Source organism: Hipposideros armiger, unplaced genomic scaffold (assembly GCF_001890085.2).
Source record: "Hipposideros armiger isolate ML-2016 unplaced genomic scaffold, ASM189008v1 scaffold_39, whole genome shotgun sequence".
NCBI lineage: Eukaryota > Metazoa > Chordata > Mammalia > Chiroptera > Hipposideridae > Hipposideros > Hipposideros armiger.
The window spans coordinates 2,842,616-2,865,689 of NW_017731389.1; the positions used below are offsets into that span (position 1 = coordinate 2,842,616).

The 23,074-nt window shown below is 35.0% G+C and overlaps 2 protein-coding genes across 5 annotated transcripts in view; one reads left to right on the forward strand and one right to left on the reverse strand.

Annotated features, from left to right (window-relative positions):
- Positions 1-18,760, forward strand: part of TMEM26 (transmembrane protein 26) — a 35,588-nt gene extending 16,828 nt beyond the window's left edge. For 2 of the 3 annotated variants that reach the window (XM_019638392.1, XM_019638393.1), the window contains 4 exons: positions 2,762-2,875; positions 4,542-4,762; positions 13,435-13,511; positions 16,284-18,760. In XM_019638392.1, coding sequence (XP_019493937.1) covers positions 2,762-2,875; positions 4,542-4,762; positions 13,435-13,511; positions 16,284-16,714 — 843 coding nt within the window. In that variant the 3' untranslated portion in view covers positions 16,715-18,760. The remainder of the gene's footprint in view (positions 1-2,761; positions 2,876-4,541; positions 4,763-13,434; positions 13,512-16,283) is intronic. The other variant, XM_019638394.1, reaches the window with a different exon arrangement.
- The window catches only part of CABCOCO1 (ciliary associated calcium binding coiled-coil 1), a 793,651-nt gene that overhangs the window by 315,512 nt on the left and 455,065 nt on the right, over positions 1-23,074 (reverse strand). The window lies entirely within an intron of this gene.

Genomic DNA, 23,074 nt, shown 5'->3' on the forward strand with positions numbered 1-23,074 from the left:
TGGCACAGTTAATTGATATACAGGTCAAATCCCATTACAACAAATAGCCTGCAACCAAAAGCTCTCTTTTTAATAAAAAAAAGATTTTTGAGCTCCTCGCAGAACCTCTCTAATTTTCATGCTACAAAAGAAATTGGACCCTTTAGTAGTAATGGATTTGACTCATTTTGACACTAAGAATTAAAATGAATGCCCAGAGATTGAATTGGGCAGGGTGGGCAGAGATGGAAATAGAAAAAAAGTGAGAGAAAAAGAGACAAAATGGTATTTAAACTGCATTTAAAGAAATAATAAATGGCAGAATAAAGGGAGATACAGCAATTCTATCCATTCATTTAAGAAATTTTGGTTGTGATAATAATCACTTTTCTTCTGATTTCAAAGTGTTTTCAGATCTGTTTTGTCATTTACGAACCCAGCAACTCCGTAAGTTGGGCATGGTCTTTACATTTCTGTTTTATAGAAGAGGATCCGAGACTCAAAAAGATTAAGTAATTTTCTCAAGGCCACACAGCTAATTGACAACATCCTGAGGCTTAGAACCTCATCTTTGACCCCTACTCTGTTAATCACACTGCCTTTCTCAGTTATGTTTTCTATGTTTTAGAGGAATTAGCATCAAAAACGCCTAAATTTTTCATGGCAAGAAAGAGTAATTTTATTTCCATTTACTCTAAATCCTAAATGTTCTAATTTAACCTATGACTTGACCTTAGGAAAACATCCTGACCCTATTTCATAAAGACATTTCTCCTAGATGATCAATTCTGTACCTGCATTCCTGAATCTTGCTAGTTCTACATGAATGGAAACAAAATGGTTATGATAACAAGTATGACCTTCACGCTTAGGTTTATTTATGAAGTGGAATAGTGAAAGCAATGGAAACTTTCAGGTCTTGATGGGGTCACTCTGCTTTGACCCAAAGGAGTATTTTTGAAGCTAATAAGAATTTTTAAGATGTAGCCCATGGAAAAGTGGTTTGTTGGCACCCAGATCCTCTACATGACCTCACACACACAATGCTGAATGTAAACAATATTCCCGTAAAATCTATAAGAGTCAGGTTAGGTTTTAGGAGTCAAACCAATTGCTCTTTGCAGTCCTAATGCAGCTGCTGCTTAAAGGAAAGTCTCATTAATGTATAACAAATAGAATTACAAGAGTGGAGTGGGACTCAGGTAGGTTATAGTTATCATAATATGGACTAAAAACTATTTACTACCAAGCTATCTTATACCGTAGTGCAGACAACTTTTTAACAACAACAAGATGTCCATGGATTTTCGGTGATAAGGATGTAAAAAAACATATCAAGGTCACCACAATCTGCTTTCATGCCTGCAAACAAAGTGGTCAAAATTTGTTTCCTATTGACCATTTGGTTCGAGTTACAAAACTACGCTGCAATGAGGATTTGTTACTTGGTTCAAATATTTAATTTTTTATCTGTATTATCTTTTCTTGGGGTTTTAGCTGTATAAAAAAGTGTGCAAACAGCTGCATTTTGCTCTTAGAGAGATGGCACATAGTCATTTTCATTAATTATTCTTGTCATTTCACCTGTAACACTAGTTGTTCTGATGGAGGGTAGAAGAAACTAGCTTCTTGACAGACTTTCTTTTCTACTTTTAAAAATATCTCATAGAATGATCGATGGAGCACCCAGAATAATTAAGAAAAATAACTTTTTCCAGCTTTAGCATTTTAAAAAAATAGTTTCTCTGTATATCTGAATATGTGATCATGGATGGGTGGTGGTGGTAGTGGTGGTGGTGGTGGCTTGTATGTGTGTGTGTGTGTGTGTTTCAAAAGTATGTTAGTTCTGCAAATGTTTAAGGAAATCATATACAGTATTACCTTGGGTTGTGAGCATAATTCGTTCCGGAAACAAACTACTCATATTGCAAGCCACTGCTCATTTACCCAGTTAAAATGTATTAGAAATGGTTGCTCTTCTTGCGGAACAGTTGCAAACTAAGTTACTTGCAATCCAAGGTTTTACTATATATATTACCCATTTGTGAAATAATCATTGGCTACAGTTACATTTTCAAGTGCCACCCCTTTTCTCTCATACACTTTTTCGGCCTCTTCATCAGATTCCCAGCATCTGGCTGGGAATCTTCACATGCAGAAATTAGATGCAATATAAAGGAACAAGAAGGGAAAAAAGTGTCATTAATTTTAGGTCTATTATCAAATTTTCTATAAACCTAAATTGACTTCTAAACTGACACCAAAATGTGTATTTTGGTGGGTGAACATGTTACTATTTTTGGTTGTTACAGTACAGGCAAGATTGAATGTAACTGGATTACCTACTCCAGCAAAATTCTATTTTAGATAAAGAGTTTCTGGAGAAGAAAGAAATTCTTAGAGTAAACGCTTTGACCCGGATCACACATATTTTAATGTTGTCATTGGTTGTTGGTTTGTCACACAATTGTTCCAGAGATCAAGACAGGGACCCCAATTCTCAATCCGTAAACTCCGCAGCTCTCTACAATGAACGCACAGCACCTACACTCTTACAGGCTTGTGGAAAATGAAGACATGTAGAGTAGACTCTCTTCGCCTATTAACTGAAAAGTGGTTTTCTATCTATCTCAAGCCTATAATCTGATTTTTGGAAATGTTTATACATACTGTTTGAGCTCCATGTATCTGCTTATAATCTCTTAGATACATTGAAGCCATTTTAAATTGTACCTATTGTGGCTTTTTTTTTTGACATATTGCCTTTTTACAAAATTCTTAGAATTGCATTAGCCAATCTGAAGGAATGTCACAGAATACCAGCAGCAAACAAGACTTCAATCAAACTCTGATATCAAGTGAACAAAGCCATGGAAGGGGTGATCTCATTGAGATGGTGAGAGCTTTCCCCACATTATACTAAAGGATCTGGCAAGTCTTTTCACTTGGTGTTGATACAAGTTATCATACCTTTCAGCTCTATACCTTGTTTAGCTCCTTCTTCTCTAAGGAAAATTGCCAATTATTTGTTTGACTCAGGAATTCATAAAGTAATTGTATTTTTATATTTATTAAAAATAGTTAACAAGCATAATAGGCATACATACACAGATATATTTAACGTGCAGCATTAAGGAATCTTTAATATTTTGGTCAGACAATATATGCACAAAAAGAGGTACATATATTTGCGAAGAAATAATATAAGATTGGGATCTGCTCTATATATTTTCTTAGGTGTTTATATTAATAAAATAGGGAAGGCTTATAGCCCAAATGGGATCACTTCTTTGTTCTTCACATGCCTGATATTTGGCAAACTAACCATGGCCTAGTAGAAAATGATATATGGGAGAGACCCTACCACTGAACCCTGTTTTCAACAATAAGATAGGCTATTGATTCTATGAGGTTTAATAGAATTAGCCTTGGGTTCAAATTCAAGCTCCAATTACTCTTTACTGATATCACTTTGAACAAATCACTTAATCTCTCTGCATCTCAGTTTTTCATCTGATAACTGAAAATATTAATATATCTCCTGCTAGTATGCTTCCTGTAAGAATTAAGTAAGGTATATGTGAAGTTTCACAGAATGTAAAGAAGTATGCAAACGAAAGATTGCTGATCTTCATGCATGGCTTCAATCAGGTTAGCATCCTGCCTTTTCTTTAAGCCTCCCTCTACCTTTGAAGTTGACATAAGCAAGTTATCTAAGGGGATAAATGGATTTTGCACAAATATAGTTAAGTCACTTGCTTAAATCAGTTGGAATCACTGTCCAATCCACTTGAGACCCATGCCTCAGTAGTCTTAAAAAGATCATAATCTATAGGGTCACTAATATACTTTAAAATTTATTTAGAAGGTAAGCGGACAAGAGAGATATCATCCAGAATACATGAATGGGATGTAAATTTTTTCTCTGAATCCAAGAATAAGGACAGAATAAAATTTGGTTGCTAGCTAATGGATTTTTGAATAATATGTTATATATTCTAAAAATAACTTTATAGGTAGTCTCTTTATACTTTGGTAATGCATAAACACTATTATATATTTCCTCAGTTGAAATAGTAGTGTTTTAAAGCAATAAAAAAACAAAAGAGAAGATTTGTACCATGCTAAAATATTCCCAGATTAGTAAAATCAAAATTGAAATCTCTGAAAGAAAATTATGGGATTTTTTTATGATTTTAACATGGGATTTAAAAAACGTTGCTATGTGTTATAGCTTGTTACAGGGTATAATAAAATGAAAAATGATCTTTAAAACATTGTAAAATTGGCTCTTTAAATATCATACAGAATAATCCCACCAGCTAGTGTAAGGTTGAAATGGCTTTTCGTTATAAGGCTACCCATTTTAAGGACCACATTCGCCTTTTCATTGTTGCTAGAGCATTCAGTTGAAAGGAGTTTTACTTTCTTTAGTGAAGAATCATCTGAAAGTGACCTTCCGCAAAATCTAACTCTTGATTGAAAGCCAGGGTGAAGAAGGGATCTCTTTCCCAGGTGGTAACTCATAATCCTTTTGTCTGGATGACATCTATCTTAAACAGGCCAGAGTTTTTGTAAATAATTTATCTACATCATGTGAAAAAAGTTGGACTTTGGGACTCCATCAGACATTCTTGTTGATGCTAATAATTGGAAGATGGCTTCTACCTATTGGAGGCACGATCACTCGGGACCAACTCTCTGAACTTCTCCTTATGTTTGTGGGGACAGCTGCTGACATACTGGAATTCACAAGTGAGACTTTGGGAGAAAAAAATGTGAGGTAAGCAGGTCCTGCAATGAAAAGACCTTCTTTTCAAGGTCAGAGCCCATACATACACCTGTCTCTTTGTTTTATCGTTTATATTCTGCATTAATAAGGATTTTCAGTGTATCATATGCCCAATGGTAGATTCACAGAATTTGTTGCTGTTCAGATACATACTAGGTAGCAGCCCACTGTGGATGTAGATATAGATATATAGATATAGATAGAGATAGATAGATAGATAGATAGGTATAGATATACATAGATTTAAATACAAAAAGGAGGTATCTGCTACAGAAAAAGGGCAAAAAATATTTCCTACGAGTGAGAACAGAAAAGCTCTGTATGTCTGCAGGTCCACAGGTAAGGTGGGGACGAAGTTACCCGAGAACCTGCTGGAGAAGGACGACCACCCCTAGCTCATCTTCCACATTCTCAAGTGTCCAGGAATCTACAATCAATCGTAAGATTCTCTTCTAGAGTGCAGTATAGCTATAATTCCAAGAAAGCACCCAAAAAGGACTTAGTGAAACTTTCCCTCTACCTGGTTGGGAAATGTATAGTCCCTGGTGTGAATGGAGAATGGGGCAGATTACATTTTATTTTACTAAATTTTATTTTTAGTCAGTTTTGTTTAAAGTGCCCAAAGGCTTTCTGGAGTAGGTGCCTATAAATTAAAACTTATTGAGTTGGTACTTTTATTTTTGCCACAAGCAAATAAACTCAGAATCCATGATCACATCTGTTTATGGAACTACTTTCTTACCATTAGGGATTTAAGTCTCAGTGCCTGAATGTACTTTCAGCTTGGGTTGTTTTGCACTATGCTATAAAAATAAATTGCAATGAGGCTGGCTTTTAATGCTATGGTTTACGCTGTGTTTCTCAAACAACAAAACATAAAGCTGAGAAAAATACACCAACTTACTGAGTAAATTTAATATCCCAATTATAGCACAAAGTATATCTATAACTATAGGTTCCCTTTACATGATCATTTCCTGTCTCACATATACTTATTTTTTCTTATACCTCATTAAGTACACACAGAATTTTAAAAAGAATCAAATCTAAGTTGGTCCATTATCCTCAAAATGTTGACTTTAGTTTTGTAGCTTTAATACCTTATATTTGATTTACATTGTATAACAAATTTTCAGGTACTTTAGGACACTTATAATATAATGGAGTTATAAGAAAAACATGAAAAAATCATGACCAAGCACATAAAAACAATAACTACGGGCACCGTGGCAGGGACATGAGAATATAAAGGTGGCTAACTCCACTTATATAGAAATAAACACTTGTACATGTTAAATATCCCCCTGGATATGGGAGGCATATAGGGTAGGAAATGGGGTATTCATTCAGGAGGGATATGAATGCCATGAGGCATTCATTTATCCACCAACTATCGATTGATTATCTTGTATGTGCCAGACAACGTGTTGATCAGAGACCGGGGAGCAAATGGTGAGCAAGTGATGAGCGAAAGGACACACAATCCTATCCCAATCCAGGCGATTTCAGTTCAGCAATTCCGTGTGCCACTTACAAATTAATCTGAATGTTTCATATATCTTTTTTTTTTTCTCTCACTTTAAACTTGTATCATGTCCTGAGAATGGGATCAAATAAACGATGCCATGGTTTTTGTTTTCAAACTTCTTTTCAGGTTTCATGGTCTCAGATTGAAGTCATTTTATTTTTACTATAACTGCACTGTGTCCGTGACCTTGTGTCGTCTGTTCTCCACTCCTGAACATCTCCATCACTACTCAAAGACTCCACATCAAGGCCCAGAAAGAACCGCGAGTTTTTTCTTCTTCCTAAAACTCACCTCCCCAAGTTCTGATTTCATCTCGGGTTCCATCTATATTGCAGGAATTGACACTGCAAATCTCTGTCTTTTCAAAGAAGATATTTAAACCCCTCCCACTTTGGCATCGCTTTCCCCTTTGGCCTCAAAAAGACAATCGTGAAGAATAAATTTAAAATACATGTAAAAGATGTTTACATGTAATAGCAGAGGGAGTTATTTCATTATAAGGTACTTAGCATTACCTATTATTACAACATTTTATTTTCTATGTTATTTTATTCCATAATTTGGGCTGACAGATTTAGGAAAAAGCCTGCAACGATGTGTACATTACAATAATATCTACCTCTTTCCTACATCCTGGCTAAAACTTCAAATATAACTTTTTAACCTAAATCAGTTTCCTTCAATATGCCCACATGAAGTTAATCTGCCTTATTCTTATTCATTTACATACTGTAAATTTTTCTTAAAAGCTTGACTTTACACAACATAAAATTCAACTCTTGTGATTCTATGGTTCAATGACACTTAGAAAATGTATAGATTTGTGTAACCATTGCCAGAATCCAGATTCCTTGTGGTTGTTTGCAGTCAATTCTCACTCCCACTACCAACCCTAGGCAACCATTGATATACTTTCTTTTTCTAGAAATTTCATGTAAATGGAATCATAAAATAGGTAGCCTTTTGTGTCTGGATTTCTCATAGCATGACGTTTTGGGGGTTCATCCACGTTGCTGCATCTCTTGTTAGTCACTCCTTTTAAACTCCTGAATAGTATTCCATGCGTATACCACATTTCACTTAACCATTCAGTAGTCGATATACATGTGTATTGCTATTGTCTTACTATTAAGAATGATATTGCTATGAACATTCACTTACAAACCTTTCGATGGATCTATTTTCATTTATTTTGTAGATACCTACAAGTAAAATGACTGGGTTTTATGTTAAGTACATGATAAACTTTCTCAGAAACTGCCATCCTGTTTTCCAAAGTGGCTGTGCTTTTTATAGTCCCATCAACAATGCATGGGCATTCCATTTTCTTCATATTGTCACAACGTTTTCTTTCCCAGTCTTTTTGATGATAACCATTCTAGTGAGTTCATAATGAGATCATATTGTGGTTTTCGTTTACATTTTCCTGATGACTAATAGTTTTGTGCATCTTTCCATGTACTGATTAGCTATACATATATCTTCCTTGGTGAAGTGTCTGTTAAAATTTTTGCTCATTTTTCATTGGGTTGATTTTTTTATTATTATTGAGTTATAAGAGTTCTTTATATATTCTGGATACAAATCTTTTATTAGATACATAAATGTAAATATTTTCTCTCAGTATAAGCTGTTTTTTTAAAAAATATTGTCATTTGAAGAACATTTAAAAATTTTTTTGATATAGTCCTATATATCATTTTTTTCTTTTATGTAGTGTTTTGGGTGACATACCTAAGAAACATTTTTGTCACCCAAACTTAGAAATATTTTCTTCTGTAATATTTTGACTTAAATTTTTGTGTAGTGTGAAGTAAGGGTCTAAGTTCATGTTTTGTCTTGTTTTGTTTGTTTTTGGCATTGTTCCAGTACTATTTTTTATCCCAGCTGGGATCAATTGTCTTGGCACCATTTGTTGAAAAGACTATCCTTTCCCTGTTAAATTGCCTTTGCATCTTTGTGAAAAATCAATTGACCACATATGTAAGGTTTTTTCTCTGTTTGTTTGTTTTTTCTGTACAGTATATTAGGTTCCATTGTTCTATATGCCTATTTTTATGCCAGTACTGCACTATTGTGATTACTGGCATTTTATGGTAAATTTTGGAACTGGATACTGTAAGTCCTCTAATAATCAGCTTGTCAAATTTACAAACAAACAAAAACAACAAATATATATATATATATATATATATATATATATATATATATATATATATATATATCCTGCTGGAGTTTTGATAAGAATTGCATAAAATCTAAACATCAGTTTGTGAAGAAATTACATCTTAATAATATTTTCTTCCATTCAATGAACAGGAACTATCTCATCATTTATTCAAATGTTCCTTAATTTCTCTCAGCAATGTTTGTGATTTTTAATTTATAGGTCTTGCATTGGTTTTTCCCTCTCTAATGTCCTCTAGTACTTTTCCACTAGCTCATCCAGTGCTTAAAATCTCTCCTGCCTTCTGTTTCAATGAATTCAATCTCTCTGTCCTATTGCAATAGTCTTGAATAAACTCTTCCTTGCCTAATTAACTCTGTCTGGTGCAATGTTTCTTTGACATAGCCAAGCTGGAGAGGTATGGGAATATCCCAGGGGAAGAGTGCCTCAGACTCCCACTGTTCTGAACTGAAGCTCTACCAGTTTTTTTATGAATAAATGTTACTCAATTTGTTATTTGCCTTTGGTTGATTTCCAGGGATCTGAAGTGGTTGTTTTTGAAAATTTGTCCAGTGTTATGTATGTTTGTTAAGAAGAAGGTTTGCTGACTTTTGCATTCTGCTTCAGTCACCCTCCAACATTTTAACAAGTCTGAATTTCAATATCATTGCCATTAAGAGTTAAGTGGTTATTTACATCTTTGGAGATCACGCTGTGCAGTCTTTTTTTGAGCACAGTTCATTTATTAAAAAAAAAATCTGTTTCCATAGCATTACTGTTACTTCACTGTATTTCACCCCACAAAGAAGAATTTTCCTATGTTTATACTTTTTTTTAAAGCTCTTTTCACTTCATGAAACATTTCTTCCAGGCTAGATTAATACTTCATTTTCTTTCTTTTTCTCTCTTTCCTTTATTTTCCCCCTTCTCTGACGAGGTTTGTTGGATGCATTTTAAAAGGCTAGATGAATTCTATTCACTGATTATATCTACAGGAATATTTATACTTCCAAAAAGAAACAGTTAAGCAAATTAGCAATGTATAACTCTATTTTTATTTTTCAAGCAATAGATTTGGTGCACTGATGTACCAAATTCCAGTCATTTATCCTCTCAATTTTCCAAGTAGAGAGGTGACACTCACATCTATAATTATACTTCTCCAGATTTTTTTTCTCATCATGAATAGAGTCCATTGTCTACTTACATGTTTCTCAGTTGACATTTATGGAGACAGATTACAGATGAGAAAATGGGGCAAGACAATTGGGGGAGACAGTTATACAATGCAGACAATGTTGGACAAATTTACTCCAAAATTCCTTCACAAATTTTGAGTGCTTGCCATTTAAACTCAGTGATTTATTTACATTCCAACCTTTAAACTTCCTGAGTAACTTTCACTGTTGGACTTAATAATACAAATTTATCTGCTTCAAAAATTTTCTGGCCATCTTTTCCAAAGTTAGTTTTTGATAACTTTACTAGTATGTTTCTCAATACACACAATCTCCCATATTTTGTGTATGCTCAGATAATACCTGCATATGCAAAACGCATATATTCATTATTGTAAGATTAGAATTTGGCTTACTTAGGGCTAGGGTTAGTTTATTATTCACCCTTATTTTATATACACCCTTATTTTATACAATGATGAAATTAAAACACCAAGAGTTTAAGAAGTAGGTTTACATAATAATAGAAATAAATACAACAACTACCTGATAACATTTATCACTTTCTGTGTCCTAAGCATTGCTCTAAGGGTTTTAGTTCTGATACGTTATTTAGTCTTTACAATAACACTATGAGGTAGATAGTATCATTATCACCATTTTATAAACTAAACAGTAACAGGCAAGAGAAGTTGAGAAAGTCTCAAGTTTACACCGTAATAAAAATAATAACTAGTAGTGATCTGCCATAATTAGTCTATATCAAGTGCTGTTCTAAGAGCTTTATATGTTTAACATATTTAAACAACATACTTCATAAAATTATCATATAACATCTGATAGCTATTATTATTGTCATCCTCATATTGAAGACAGGTAAACTAAAGCATATAGATGTTAGATTACTTGTTCATATTCGTATAGCTAGCTAATGATCGATTTGGGTTCAGAGGCCCATATATCTTTGGTGAGGGTTGGAGCTAGTGTTTGAACTCTGGCAACCTAGCACCAGAGCTCATGCTTTACTACCACTTTCTGCTCCTTTGAAGGCAAATTGTTCCTGAGGTTTGGGTAGAATTATTGAAGTTTGGGATTAAAAGAAACTTCAAAAGTGACCACCTATTGAAAAATCTATTCTACATCTATTGCAAAATCCTCTCCAAAATTTTCTCAACAAGTTTTTGTCCAGACTTTCTTTGATAATTTTCACTAATAAAGAATATACTAACCTCAGGGGAAACTCATTCTATTTTGAGATAATATTATTAGAAAGTACTTTCCTTTTTGTGATGAGATTTGGATTATTATAGTTGCAACTAAAATCCTTTGAACCTGAATTGGCTCCCTGAAGCACTAGAAAATTAGTTTAATTTCTTTTCCACATGGTAGCTCTTTAAATGCATGAAATAAAGTTTTTAAGGAATCTTCTCCAGTTTTCAGTTTCTTAACTACTCCACATATAACACACATATAACATGTCTCTGAGTTCTCTCACCATCCTAGTCTCTCTCCTTTGGTCCAAAAACTTTATAAATGTTCTTCATAAAATATGGAGGACAAGGTATAATAGTTTGGATATATTCTGAACATTGTAGGATAGAGCAGGGCTAAAACTTTACACTTCCTTTATGGAAATAGTATAGTATGATGGTTAAAAGGCTGGATGCTGAAATTAGCTATCTAGTTTGGATTTCTGCTCCCAATACTTATAACCACATGACTTTGAACAAGTTTCATCAACTCTCTGTCTCAGTTTCCAAGTAGAGATAATAAGTGTATGCACTTTGTAGAGTTGGTATGAGGATTAAATGTGATCACAGAGTTAAACAGCAAAAAAACTGACTGCATATAGTTCAGACACTGTAGGGAAAATTATTTTAAAATTCAGGCACTTATTGAAGGTCAACTATATATAGATACTGACATTGCAAAGAGGGAAAAGTTATAGACTGTGGTCCTTAGTCATTTCCACTTAGAATTCTAGACTTTATACTTCTTGTCAAGTGACCTATAATTATTGCATTTGATTTTGGAAAATCACAAATCATGTTGCACTGTGGACTCAACATTAGATAATAGTAAGGGAAAATCAATGAGCCTTTTTATGGCTATTGCTGTGAAATGCTATCTCTTCTATCCTGTTCTAGGTCATCCAGTTACATCCTGTCAAGATCTTTTGGGATCCTGATTGTGTCTTCCAGGGTATTGGTTTCCCATCCAACCTCCATGTCATATGTGCATACAAGACGCCTACCATCAATGTCAGCAATCAAGTCATAGATGAAACATGAAGTTGAACAGATTGAAAGGCAGAACCTGCAGCAACTCATTAGAGAGCTCCCTTTGGGGTATCATTTACACAGGAATCCCCCTAACTATTCACACCCAGAACATTTCTTTTTCTTGTTAATAAGAACACTATAAGATGCTTTTTCATAAGCCTTGCTTAAATCCCAGTGTCAATTATTAATTTATATATCATTGCCTACCTAGTAATCGTAATTCTATCAAAAAAAGGAGAGAGAATATAATCATAGTTGAGTGCAATTGTTCTCTGGGAACCTGTGTTGATTCCTAGTAATTACTGTCTTCTACAAGGGCTCTCAGAATCTTGTACACAATCACTTATATAATCTAACTAGGGATTAATGGTAAATGTGCCTTTTGTAGTTTAAGATATAATTCTGTTTCATTTTAAAAGTTAGGACTTCATTTTCTTTTTTTTTGACACCAACCTTGTCTCCACCATTAACTGCCAAGACATAATGACAGCTTAGAAATCTCATTTACAAATTCTCTCAGAGTCTTGAGATCTGATTTTGCAGGGCCTCAATACTGAAAGCATTTAGAGGTATTCTTTACAATTACCTCATTTAGTTTGGTTTCCATGATGCTTTTCTATCCCTCTCCAATCTGAAAATCCTTCTTGACAGAGAAGTTGGCAACAAAATCTGTTATTACACCATTAACCTGAAATTGATAACTTCCTTTGTATTTTTGCTTTCCAAAAAATAACTTTGATACTTTTAAAATATCATTTGTATTTTGTAACATCTTTTCTTTAGGACTTTAGTCCTCAAGGCCATTTTCCTAGGTCTATGACTTCTGTATATTTGCCAAGTATGGGTCCTTCTTTTGGATATTCAACAACTCCTTCCTCAGGTATTTGGTGAATGTCTTTAATTGCCCAAGCACTGCTCTAGGCACTGGGCACAGAGGTGAATGAGACAGTGGCACTCCTTGACTTATAGCCTAGTATCTGGTGTGAATCTTTGAGTACTGGATTTATCTCCCCACTGTTTTTCCAACTGAGGATAGCTTTCTTTTGCATTCTGAGCTTTTAATTGTTGAGTATCTAGACCTTTTGAGATGTATTTTTAAATTAGAGTCTCGGGACCATAGAACAGTTGTCACTTTGAAATGTTTTGAAATTGGCCCTCTGAATTTCTAGGTCAATGTCTAACATTTTTGTCTTGCATTTCTTTTCCATTATGTTTCCATGATTTTACAAAACTAGACAGCAATATGGGACCAAGAGGCTTTGCCATAATTTACACAGATGTGGGCAAAGTGGAAGTTGGGTTTTAAGTCTCAGGTTTTTGGTGTTTTTTGAAACTTCCTTTTCATTACTCAATTATAATTTTTCATGGATTTCTAATATCACCAAGATATTTTGACAACACTCAAGAGGTTTATTAGGGAATGCTCCAGTATGGGAAGAAAAAGAAAAGCTTTTTCTGAATGTGGTCATATTTTTAATTATTAATTTAAAATTTTGTCTGCATTCTAGGAATAACCCTACCCTAGTCTGTGCCATCCTTTTTGTATGGACTTGGAGCATGTTGCAGTTCCCACTGGACCTGGCAGGTAAGTGTCTGGATGTTTGCACAAAGAAACAGAACATTGCAACTCTTGATTATAAAGTGTAATAAAGCTAAGGAGGCATTTGAGAAGATTATCATTTTAATCATTTTGATATCTCAATGTTAGTTTCTGTTCAGCTTAGATGACAAGTAGATTAAAATGTAGGAAAGCCATGGGCAGATCCACTTTGGTACTTGGTATGCCTGAGATAGCTGACTATAGAGCACAGCTTTGTAGTCACTTCATACATTGGTTCCATCACTTAAGATTTGTAAAACCTCCTGCAAATTCGTTAACCCATCTGGACCTCGGTTCTTCATCCATGAAATGGGGATGATAATCACAGGAGCTAAGGCTGAGGGTCATGGTGACAACTAAATAAGATATAGTTTGTATAGTGCTTAGCACAGTTTCTGGCATATAAATGTTATCTCTTGATATTTTCAAGGGGTCATTTTCGTGCCTTTGTCACACCCACAGATTAGAACATCAAAGGGAGTGAAAGCAGTTTCAGGGCCACATGGAAAATTAACATTTTCCTCAGGGGTGGCCTTGGAATTCCCACTGATCTTCTTTTAATAAAGACATAAACCCCTAAGACTTTCCAAGAAGTGAGTTGTTTTCCAGGCATTCCATACTAGTGATGCTCTAGAGCTACATGGTCTAATACGCTGCCTCCTAGTCACATGTGCCTATTTACATTTAAATTTAAAATTAACTAACATGAAATAAAATTAAAAGTACAGTTCCTCAGTCACAGTAGCAACATTTCAAATGCTCAATTGCCATGTATGGCCAGTGTATTAGACACAGGTATAGAACACTTTTACCACCACAGAAGGTTCTAATGAACAGCATTGATCTGGAATTATACCACCATTTCTCGGAACCCTGGAATTTCAATTTGGAAATTCTCCTGGATGCCACTGTACTTTGAAGAAATGCTAGGATTTAATATTTACATTTTCCTTAAGCCTGACTTCTTTGTATGGCACCCTGCCTGATGGCCTCAGGGTTAGAATTAATCTTAGGGCAGGGATATTTAATTTTTTTCCGCATCTTTTTTGGCTCACTTTGATAGGCCCAGAGGTTTTGGGGGGCCATTTTAGACCTCAGCATCTACTTTCTAAAATAAAATTGTCACCAGAATAGATGGAAAGAGTAGCTGTGGCTTTTTGGAAATTCCAAAAATCTATTACTAGTTAATAATTACAAACAAAATTATGCCAGTAACACACACATGCACACACACACACACACACACGTTTTGTCATAACGTGCCCTAGAAGGTACTCTGTACCCATTGATCAGCTAATGTATTCTGACAGAATATTACACACCATCACTTTAAATGTGGAATAATACTCTTAGGAGATCTCCTTTCCCTGACTCTATGATTGGTTATGATGTTGGTTTTCTATTCATTCTGATGATCCTCACCCTCCCATATCTTGCGGTTTACAGCCTTGCTAAGAAAATTTTTATTTAAGAAAGATATTTTGTAAACTTTCAGGGGTGATAATATTATGCAGCTGTTTGTAAAACAAAGACCAAATGTTACTTCTGATGAAATCACTATTGTATTTTCCAGCAAACAGTGCATTATGTTCACCCATATCAAAGCGCTTCATAACATTTGCAGGCTTCAGTAGACAAGGCATTCTTTGTTTGAAAACTCCAAATGGAAGGCTTCACTATTATAAAAGGATTGTTTCCTGCCCTTGACCCTGAGTTAAATTTACATTTTAGAAATTAAAATAAAAAAAAGTTCATTTGTTGATTGGACCGCCTTTTCCTCAACTGGAGAGTCAGTAATTATATCCAGTTTTTCTTGTAAACAGTGAAACAAAACCATAAGGAATTAGACAAAATAAAATACCAATGGTATTTATTTGGGCTATTTTTTCACCATCATAAGGGAAATATGTTTAATGTGAATGAAGTTTGAATTTGAATATAAGAGCTTCAATTTTCACAACACAATTTACACATAGAATCAAGTGAGTCAACCAGTAAACAGGTAGATCTCAAAGAGAGAATCCAGAAGGATCTGGGTCATGTATACTCTGTTCCTTCTGCAAACGTAGCCGTCAGGTACGTATACTCTGTTCCATCTGCAAACGTAGCCGTCAGGTAAGTCATTCATTATCCCAAGAGAAAGACAGAGTGAGAAAGGAGAGAGGAGCCCGGGGTGTTATTCTAATGGACACAAAGGCAGTCAGTGAATAGGGGCTCCTCTTCTCACAGATATCATTGGCACCCCAGTATTCAAAGAAGGAAACTGAGGCCCAGGCAGGTTAAGTAAGTTGGCCAGGATCGCCCTGCTAGACACTGAGGGAGCCAGGAGAGGCAGCCATAACCCTGACCTGAAGGCCTAGAGAGCCCTGCTGTACTGCCTCCCTACACTGTGGTCCCCAATGACAGACAAGGCGGTTTCTTCCCTTCATCATTCTCTCCAGCCTAGTTAAGGGTGCTTGTCCTCCGTGTGAGGGCTAGAAGGTGCTCTGAATTTTTTACATGGATAGAAACTAGAGGGCTGACTTTCTTTGGTGTGTTTTATTGAGAATATAACTGATTGTCAATTTGGATAATAAAATGACCAAGGATGTTAAACGGCAGGGTGGTTTTACCTGTTCCACCAGAAGGAAATGATAGAATCACTCTCAATCGTGAACTAGCATAGTACCCACAGTTGATGACTTGTTCCCATTTCATTCTGTCTTCCTTTTTGACATTTCAGAGAGATACAGTAATTGGTCTGTCTTGTGTTTGCAGTACAGCAGGTCGCGTGTCCTGCATCTGTGACGGCGAGGGGGTTCCCCAGCCTATTCTTCTGCCAATACAGTGCCGCTCTGTGGAACATTGGAATCAGTGTCTTCATACAAGACGGCCCCTTCCTTGCCCTGCGTCTCATACTGATGATCTATTTCAAAGTGATCAACCAGATGCTGGTGTTCTTTGCTGTCAAGAATTTCCTTGTGGTGACGTTACACCTCTACCGCTTGGTTGTGTTGGCGATGGATGTCCGTACCTCCTTGCAGCGTCAGCGAGAAGTCCTCAGAGGAGAGCACAGCCGCCCAGCTGAATCAGCTGTAAGTGGGGTCTCAGCTGAGGCCTGGAAGAGTGGTTCTAAGGAGGGCCTGGCGATGCCTTTGCGGGCCTCACCAGTCACCTCTGGTGACTCTCACCCCATACCCATGCCATAGGTATTTATTGTCAACAGCATGCAACTAGAACATTTGTTTTTTGTTGTTCCTATAAACATAATCTCCCTCGCTCTCTCTCTTTTGAAACATTAGCATATAATAATTTACAAAAAGAACAACATAAAAAGTGGTCTTAAACCTGTCAGAATATATAAATGGAGCCCCTCTACAATGGAGTCGGCGATGCCATGCCAGAAGAGCTGCCGTGCCGGTCTTATGCCTCAAACCTTTGGAATGTTAAAACAGGGCAAACTAACCTTTGGACTGGACCTAAAGCAGCTGTGTCCCAAACAACTGTTTGCAAGCATGACAAGAAAGCAGATGTTATGACTACTAGACTGATGGCCACCGGATTGAAAATTAAAAACATTGGTTAGAATTAGCATCACTGTGTTATGTTATCTGCAGCAATAGAAATGCCTTCCTTCTATTGATGGAATGGTTCCCCTTCCCTTTCTCATACCCTATGCCTTTGTCTCCTAATCAGAGCACTATGTGGGTTTCCACCGGAATCAGTGCATTCCAAAGAGCTATTATTATTGATCTCAAATAAATGCACTTTGCTGCTCACTTTGAAAGGTTATCAAACCAAAGCTGAGGAATTCTCTTCTTCTTTTTTTTTTTTAACTGAATGGAAAGAACTTTGATTAGTGGCTATTGCTACAAATGTTGTGTGATGGTATCAAATGCTACAGATGTTCAACCACTAAGTGATTTGTTTGTCTTGAACTGTTTGAAAAGCTATGGACTGGGTTACAATGACATGGCCTCAAGAGATTTAGTGCAGACATGGCTGTTACCTGAAAACAGAGAAGCTTTGAACTTTGGGTCTATTGTCAGACTCTCGCATCTGATCTTTTCTGCAATGTCCCTCTCACAGAAAATAATGTACATTCAGTGAATGCAGGACAAATAAAGGGGTATGTGCCTTTAAAATTACCTCACTGTGGGTTACAAGAAGTGATAACCGCTGCCCAGCTTCCATAGCATTGGGAGGCCTCTTCATGGCTGCACAGACCTTCCCAGGAAAATCATTTTTCTGGGCTGGTGTGGTATTCTGTCATGGCGCATATGCTCTTACAGAAATTTTACTGCTTTTGGCTAGGGCGCTGCAAAATTCACAGCAAGCCATTTCAGTTACAGATCTACTGGTTGCAAGGCAGGAAATACTGGTAATACTAACAAAGTCACAATTTCCACTCTGAACATGATTTGCGGTATTTGTCAGTATTTTTCTTACCTCCACTTCACCATCCTCTACAATGCCATGGCAATCACCATAGCTCCTCTGAACATCCATACTGTAGACGGCCTTTGGTTTCAGCGATGATATTGGTGGTGGAGGCTTGCATCAATCAGTTCCCTACACACAGCTATCTGTCCTTGATCAGTGATGGGGGTTAGAGTATGGCATAACATTGTCAAATCTGGAAATTTGCTTTTCTTCCCTGCAATTAAGAATGCATGTCTCCAGGATTGAAATAGTCATACTTTTCCTTTATACACCACTGTACTTTCCAGATAAAGGTGATTCAGAACCTTTAAAATGATTTTGCTTTTAAAGATATAGTGTGAAAATTTACCTGGCTATATCACAGTATTTATATGAGGCAAACAGTCCAAAACTGTTCTTTCAGGGTTCTGAGCATAGTTACTCCCTGTTATTATGCTCAGGAACTCAAAGGGACATTAAAGAGAAGGCAGGGTATGACCTTAAATAGGATGTGACTTATTGACAACTAATTGGGAAAATTTTATCCATAAGCCTGTGTGACATGATACCTGTTCAAAATATTTGATAAAAAGTTTCATAGGTAAATTCTGTTATTATACGGAAAAATTCATAATTTCCAGTGAATGCCTTCTTCAGTGCCTGCTATCATGTGTTTCCATTTCTTTCTTTTCTTCCTTGTGTTTATAATTTTAACAATATGATAATTGGAAAATTACACATGAAACTAATGGAATGCATTTATAATTTTCCATAATAATTTTATGAAAGATCAGAAAATTATATAAGTAAAAAAAAAACTTGACAACTTTTAAGGGCATGTTTTTAAAATGCCTAGAAATTGAAAGCAAAATAATAACTGCTATTTATAAAAAATTAAAAAAAAGACCAAAAAAATGCCTCAGCGAAATCTGTTTTTATGTTGACTGTTTTATGGTGAATGTTTTCCTCCACATGTATGTGATACTTATTACTGCAGATTTGCTCATGGCATATTTTTCATGCTTTAATTTTTTTCTTCCAGCACAACAAACACTGGGCCTCTAAAAATAGATAAGTACAAAATAGTAAGGCTGTTGCAAGGATATTTTTAAATGCTTTAAAATCTAAGACTTGTCTTGGCTTTGAATGAGTTTCTAGTGTTTAAGTAAAGTATTCTGTAATTAGCACTCCTCCGAAGGATAGAAAGGCTACAAGTCTAGCTTCACTTAAGAGTGCCAGGAAGGCGAAGAGTGCCCAGGACCATCTCAGCAATTAATGGTGGCAAAAAGAGGCACACTCTACAACGTTTTCCAGGAAAATCAGCTAAGGGCAGCATTTGTTCACCTAACTGCCAGTCCTCCCACTCTTCTGGACTTACAGTTTTATTGCGGGAAGAATAATCTGTATTCATTTAGTTTATTTAAAAATAAAACCTACGTCCAGGTTGTATCCCTAGGACCCCGATGAAAAGTTAAAAATGTATTCAGTTATTGTATGTTTTCATTGTAGATTGCTAAACATTGTAATGTTTGAAAACATCCAAGTGTTTGCTATAAAATGGCTAGAACAGCAGTTACCTCCCATATGTTGATATCCTGGGACTTGCTTCCGTTTTATCTGTAGTAAGATAACTGGCTCAGATCAGCTGCATAATGTGATGAAGGCTGGCACATCTGGACCATCCCCTTCAGAAACACACCCAAACCCAACCACGGAAGCAAGTGGCTTATTTGTTATTGCTGTTGTTTTTTAATTGCTTGATTAAAACTCAAATGTCCTTCCTAAAAACATATCATTTCACTTGTGTGAAAGCACAGCGTACATGTTTTATGATGCTGTATAAAAACACACCTCATAACCATTGGGCACATTTTCCTTACCCTTACTAGATCAGCCTCAGAGAATATGACTTGACATGGCAAGATTAGTAAGCTGTCTTTGTCTTTTATTATTTTGTTAACTTTTATTTAAACTGGAACGGATAATATATGAAAATAAAAATTTGCATTGGCAAATTCTTACTCATCTTCCAAAATGAAGATTGTTACATCCACTTATATTGGCTCTGTTGTCTTCCCAATAACATGTATCAGCACTTCAGGACATATAAGACCAGGAAGATATGGCTCAGAAATATCAGGATTCACTATTAGAATATTAATTATTAACTTGTAATTTAACAGAAACGTTTTTAAAGTCCTGGGAAGGCATGCATGTAGGTGCACAGGCTTTAGGTTTCAGAGTTCAACCTTGACTCTTATTCTCTTTGGCATTTAATCTCAATGACAGTTAATCAACTCTCCTGTTAAAAGATGCCAAGTCTCTGTCCACCTTTGCTCTACTCTAGTGCCAGGGAAGTGAGATGCTGAAATGTTGCAGAGCCTCAGAGATGTAAGTGAAAAAAACAAACCATCTTGAATTGTAAGAAGAAATTTTGGTGTTCAAGTAGGCGGCTTGGGGATGTTTATAGCTCAGAGGCTTTAACTAACCTTTCATATAATAGGAGTAACTCTAAACAAGGTTTGAATAATCAGCCGCTAAAGCCTTATATTTTACGTGTGTCCATCCTCTGAATCTTTCTTCCTAAAATATTGTATAAGAATATTTTTCTCTGAATTATTCATATTTATGTTATTTTCCTCTGAATGGCCTTTGTATTTTATTATATATACATTAAATAGTTTGTTTACAACTTTATCATAATGTCCATTTTTTTGCTTGAATTTCTTGTCTTTGTTCTCTACTGTAATTCATTTTTTTTTGTTTTCCAGCTATGTTTTAAAATAAAACTGATCTACTTAGAGTATGACTAAAGTGGCATTTCAAACTAGTGAGGAAAGACTGACCAATATTATAAATGATGTTGGGAAATTTTGCAAACCATCTGGAAAAAATAAAGTTAGATTTTTATCTCACGCAATATGTAGAAATAAATTCCAGATGGATTAAAGATCTAAATGTAAAACTGAAAACTATAAAATATTAGCAGAAAATATGGAATGTGTCTTTAGCATTTGGGGAATGGGAAAGATCTTTCAAAGCAAGACATGAATCTTAGAAGCTACGAAAGAAAAGATTGACAGCTTTTCCTATGTAAAGGTTTAAAATTTCTGAATGGCTAAAGGGATCATGAATACATCACTGTTTTTTTTTCTTTTCTGGAGAAAGGTGTCAGTACACTCATACAAGAGAAATGAGAGGTATGGAAATTAGAAAGGAAGAGCCAAATTTATCATATCTTTGTAGAAAATGGAACCTTGAACATTCCAGAAAAGCATACAAAAACCTAGGAAACTATTAAAATAATTTAAAATCATGCAAAAATCAATGGCTCCTCTACATATAAACAAACATCATACAGAATATATATTTGAAGAAGCAATTTCCATACATCATGAACTAGAACCAAAAAACACATAGGAATAAACTTAAGTATAAAAGATCCATGTGAAGAAAACCTTTAAATGATTTTGAGGACCATCGATGACTAATTTAACAAATAGAAATATATATTAATTTGGGGGGGTAGTTAGAGGACTTAACATTTTAAAATGTATCAATCTCTCCTAACTTGATCTATAAACTTAACATAATCTCCATTATGAGATCAATAAGATTTTAATTTTTAATTACTACCCAAGCTGATTCTAATAAAGTAAGCATGAAAGAATACCTGAAAATACTAAAAGGAAGAAAAAATGAGAGAGAGATTTCAGTATATTTAAATCTATTATAGAGCTACAGTAACCAGAAAAATAGAACAGAATAAGGTCAAGCAAGAGGCTGAAATACCTAAAGATTTTGATACATGATAAATCATGGGGGGCGGGGAGGAGTGGTGATAGAGTATTATAAGTTGTTTAAGGTTTTTAACATATCCAACTGGACCCCTGCCTCAATCCTTATGTCCAAAACATTTTCAGATGGATCAAATAATTAAATATTAAAAATAAAAATCAGAGAACTTGGCTTTTATAATTGCAATGATCAGAATGTTTTCCAGATAAAATATGAAACTAGAAACCACAGATGATTCATAAATTTCAAGTTGTAAAATTAAAATTTTAACATCATTACAATACCATAAATGAATTCAAAAGTTGAACTGGGTAAATAGTTTTGCAACAACTGTAACAAAGCATTAGTTTTCTTAATGAGCAAACAGCTCTTACAAATTAGAAAAAAAAAAAACACCCACTGGACTAATCAGCAAAAGATAATATGATTCACTGAATAAGGAACAGTTAAGGAAATGCAAATCAAACCCCAATGAAATATCATTTTTCAAATTCAATCTAAACTACAAGATACCCTTTTTGAATTATCAGGCTGGCAAAGATTCAAAAAAGTTTTAGAATGCTGCATTAGAGGGGATGAGGGAAGCAGGCATTCTTAGTCATTGCTAGTGAGGATGTAAATTACTACAACTTCTTTGGAAGACAATTTGGCAATATCAGTCAGAATTAAAAATTCATTAATCATCTGACACAGCAACTGAACTTCTAAGAATGTATCTTACAGACAAATGTGTGCAAAGTGTGTATGAGGCTACTCAGAGCAGTATAGTGTCCACCAGTAGTAGTTTCTATAGTAGCGCCGATAGGGTCATTATTAAATTATGGAACATCTACATGACATATTACCGTGTAGCTTTAAAAAATATATTGTAGATCCATAAATGCTAATTAGGAACAATCACTTAGTTTGCTACCTAAAATAAGGAAGCAAACCATGAGGTTAGTATGTTATTCTTTTTATAAATGCTATCCATACTTTTATAGATGGCTAAAAAAAACGTGTAAAATGATGCCAAGTTTCCAATGATTATGGACAGTCCCACTTTCTCTCTTTTTTTTTTACTTTTATGCTTTTAATAGTTTGAAAGTTTAAGTTTTAAGTATGCATTCCTTTTATATTTAAAATGATTATTAATAAAAAGAAATCTCATGAATTACAAAACCTACTGTCATATACAGATGCTCTATACCATTTTGCAAATAAAGCAAAAACACATCAATCACTTTCACCAAAGAAAAAGATTTTGCCATTATAACTAAAGATGATCTTTAGATGCTTTAGATAAATTGAAGGTTTAAACCATGTAAATGAGGATGTAAATTATTTGCCTTATGAAGTGTCAAACCCAG